The sequence below is a fragment of the Anarrhichthys ocellatus genome, unplaced genomic scaffold, assembly GCF_004355925.1.
Source record: "Anarrhichthys ocellatus isolate YVR2014 unplaced genomic scaffold, GSC_Weel_1.0 scaffold38, whole genome shotgun sequence".
Taxonomy (NCBI): domain Eukaryota; kingdom Metazoa; phylum Chordata; class Actinopteri; order Perciformes; family Anarhichadidae; genus Anarrhichthys; species Anarrhichthys ocellatus.
In genome coordinates, this window is record NW_022280068.1 from 575,240 (window position 1) to 579,218 (window position 3,979).

The 3,979-nt window shown below is 43.1% G+C and overlaps 1 protein-coding gene across 4 annotated transcripts in view; it reads left to right on the top strand.

Moving 5' to 3' along the window:
- Positions 1–788: 788 nt before the first annotated feature.
- The window catches only part of sorcs3a (sortilin related VPS10 domain containing receptor 3a), a 214,523-nt gene continuing 211,332 nt past the window's right edge, over positions 789–3,979 (top strand). For all 4 annotated transcript variants that reach the window (XM_031867062.1, XM_031867063.1, XM_031867065.1 and 1 more), the window contains exon 1: positions 789–1,676. In XM_031867062.1, the coding sequence (XP_031722922.1) occupies positions 990–1,676 (687 nt within the window). In that variant the 5' untranslated portion in view covers positions 789–989. The remainder of the gene's footprint in view (positions 1,677–3,979) is intronic.

Genomic DNA, 3,979 nt, shown 5'->3' on the forward strand with positions numbered 1-3,979 from the left:
TATTCTGTTTTGAATATGTTTTTAAGAGTTTCGAAAACATTGTGTTGCCAATACATAATGTAAAGTATGAATGAGAAATGAGTTCATGGAGTTTGGAAATTGTGCTCTTTGAATACATTTAGTTTGAAAGCAATGAAAAAGGATTTGGTCCACATAGACTGTGACAAGACTTCAGACAATGTGACTTTTGACTGCAGGAATGAATGCATGTTAGCTATCCAAAAGAAAACTGTAAGCCTTAAATATGGTGCGGCTATAGGCTATCAGAGAGCTTACCAAACAAAATGATGTAAATACAGAGAAAAAAACAAATAACAAAACAAATTGATTTGTACCGGGAATGTGTTGGCAATGGTTTGTAGAATACCACTAAACATAAAAATCAGATCGAGTTCTACAAATGAAAAAGATTCCACTGCATATTATGACTTTACTGCATTTGATACGTTCATTGAGTCATTTCTGTTGCGTCAATCCAGGGTAATGCTGCTCTTACCGGCAACTTAAATGGTAATATAATATTAGAAAACTGCAGAGAAAAAAGAACATAATATACAATTGTTGAATACAAATTAATTATAGCATATATTCATTTTTTGTTTTAGATAATGGTATGATATGTGGCATGATACAGATAATTTTCGTTGGTAATATCAAAACTTACTCAAGGATAGGGGAAGACTCAGCACCACGGACAGCTCCCCTCTCTCTCACTCTCTCTCTCCCTATCTCTCTCTCTCCCTCTATCTCTCTCCCTCTTTCTTCCGGGCGCACACTCGGCAGCTGGCTTCGATACAGCTCCTCCCTCCTGTGTGGTGGCTTTCCCGACTAAAGATCCTTGGACGTGAACAGTTTCGCTGAAGAGCACTTTCCAAACAACCGGACGGACAAACGAGGCGTCAGTTATTCATTATCGACCTGAGAGAAGGGACTTAAGGTGTCGGATAAGGTCTCCTACGGTCTTTCACTCCCCCAAATCTCTGTCAGCGATGGAGACTTGGGCTGGCTTCTGCCCAGGCTTGCACTTATCTCTGGGTATCTGGGTGGTGATAGCCGCTCAAACCCTACGAAATACCAAGGCGGAGATAACTTGCGCATCTTGTGCGTCGCCAATTCAACTTCACGTGGAAGAATTAAAGCTGGGTATGAGCACTAACCCGACAGAGGATCTGGACACCCTAAAAAACATCCGAATAGAGTTTAGGGAACTCGCGGTTACCGACCAAAATACTGGAGTGGACGCCGACCATGATGCAGGTGTTTCTCTCGAGGATCTTCCCCAGTTCCATCAACATGTCAGTTTGGATGGAGTAGGCTCAAAGGAAGATGCATCGGGGTCCAGTGAATTAAGTCACCGCGGCAGTGATAGGGCAGGGGAGCCCGAGAAGAGTGAGGATGCTACCCTTCGTAGAGCGAAGAGAAGCGGTCCTGAGTTTTCCGAGTTCAGTGAGAACGGGCGGACCGGCCGGACTGACATGGATGCAGGCGCTCCGGAGGATCGGGGCTCATTGTTTGACGGAAAAAAGCACGGCAGGTCCGAGGTCAGATGGAACAGGGATGAAGCGAGAGGAAATAACCGGCAAGATGAGCCCAAGCTCACCAGCAGCACTTTCTCTCTGAGTGGGGACTCTGCGCATAACCACGCGGTGGTTTTCTGGTCTGGACAAAACAGCAGCGTAAGTAACCATGTTTTTTTTTCTTCATCTAAATATTCTGCTGCTTTTTTACGAATCTAAATTCCGAATGAACAAAGTGATTTGAGCAGGTGGGTGAACAAAAACTCCGTGACGCACAGAGCAGAGACTTTGTGCTCTGTCGTGCCGCTGAGTTGCGGTTCACTAACAGGTGCACTGGAAGCTACAGATGCGCTCCGACGCACACTGTTCCCTAAATGCCAGACTTTTGCAGCGACCTTTGACTCTCGTAGAAATTACGCACGAACTCGCACTTTGTTATGTCCTTTCTTTTCCTATTTAATCACATTATGCGTCCACACCTGTTTCTATCCGTGCGTGATCTGAAAGCCGTGCATTTTGTCTATTATATTTAGTTTGTAGTAAATTATAGCTTTAGTGGGAAAATATTTCAGAAATAATTGCACCGAATTAGAGATATGCGAATCCATGATTCATACCGCCCTAATGATGCCAGGGTTTTCATCCGAACTAATTGATTGGGGAAAGAGGCAGTCATAAATGATTGCTCTCCATTGAGCAATTCCTTTAATTCTGAAGATGTTGCATTTATCGTATATATATATATATATATATATATATATATATATGTGTGTGTGGCTGTGTGTGTGTGTACAGAAGGGCATCATGCAGTCCTTTGTGTGACACAAGCTAACTGTTCAGGTCAAAGACAGCGTCAACCTGCTGTCTCTACATGTGTAAATCCTTACAGCAGTAAATAGTAGCACTTCCTTCTCTCTAAAATGACACTGACCACATTCTGGCCCGTTTTGCAAATGAAATGGATGAAAATCTTTCCCCTCTTACACAAGGGGGTCCTCATAGGAAGAGAATAATGAGACAAAATGAATCAAAGTCATTTACACAACCATGCAAGCTCACAGGGAGCCGATGGGCTCTTCTTTGTGGTTTCACAAGCTTAATTTGTTGTTGTGGCTGCTCCTCTCGCTTTATTCCATCTGAAAAAAAAAGAAATCCCACATATTCAGTCTTGTCTGAGCTGATTATGACACGGTGCATGAACTTGTTTTTTTATCCTGCAGTGAAGACTGAGGCACTGTGAGGGGAACATGTTGGTGTGTGCTCACACTCGTGTGTGTGTGTGTGTGTGTGTGACTGCATGAATGTGTGTTGGATGGAAAGGGTGAAGAGGTTATTTTGTGCCACTGCCCCCTCAGCTTCAAATCTTTAATAATTATCTTGAAAACTCAGGGCTTTATTTCAAAGTCTTTTCTTCTTTCGTGGCAAAGCGAGGGAAGTCAGGCCCGGCCTCGAGAGCATCCTCAAGAGAGGAGATCTGCTACTTAATCTTCATTGGCCGTTGGTACTTGTCCGGGTGATGAATGGAGTACAGGGAGATTGAGCTTGAAGTCCTCTAACTTAACTGCAGCAGTAGTCAAGTTGGCATAAGAGTGAGTGGCTGACTAACAGGATGACTAGCTGGTTAGATGGATGACCAGCTTGGTTCAGCCACCGTAACCTTCACTGTCTGTTCACCTTCCATTGCAGGCTTTGTGTGTCCTTTCATTTGTCCTGTGACTGTAATATAGAAACCATCCTCACCAAAATGACAACCACAAGACCAACACGATGCCTCAGGTGGTTTAAAGTGTCTTACCAAACAACCAACGTTTGGACATAAATACCACTGGTTCTATTCCAGCGGGGGACATTTGTTACAAGACATAATCATCATATAACTTCCTTTAAAAAAAACTTTAGGTAGGTTTTGCTAAGTGAGGTTGGTTGGGTGTACAAAGCGTCTGAGAATTAGGCCTGTCAAAGTAACAATATATTTTCCCTTCAAATAATAATAAAAATCATTAATAATAAACAATAGTATCATCAAACATCCTTTTTGACCAGTTTTGACAGCCCTAGTTTCTATCCTAAGCCAAGTAGAAACCAGATCAGAAATGGCTCAGATGGGCCGGTTTTGTAAGACAGTGACATACAGCGTTAGTTAAACTTGATGTTATTTGCACTTTTCACTTTGCTGGAAAATGACAGTCATTGGATAGGTGTTAGTCATGTGCCCTATTCCACTGACCTTTAGTCAAGATACCAAACTCCAAGCTGCTCAACCATTGCATTCCTCTGGACTAAATATTTGAAACATAAATGTAAATGAATCTCAGATGTGGTTGACTGCCACTAAATCGGCCATACAGTCACAACCTCTTGGGTCTATCTGCCACCCTTATTTGAGTCAGATTGGTCGGCCGTGTCTTGTACTGTGACTACCTCTGGGAGGACTTGATGGTGCTGTGGGTTCCCTGGGGGGG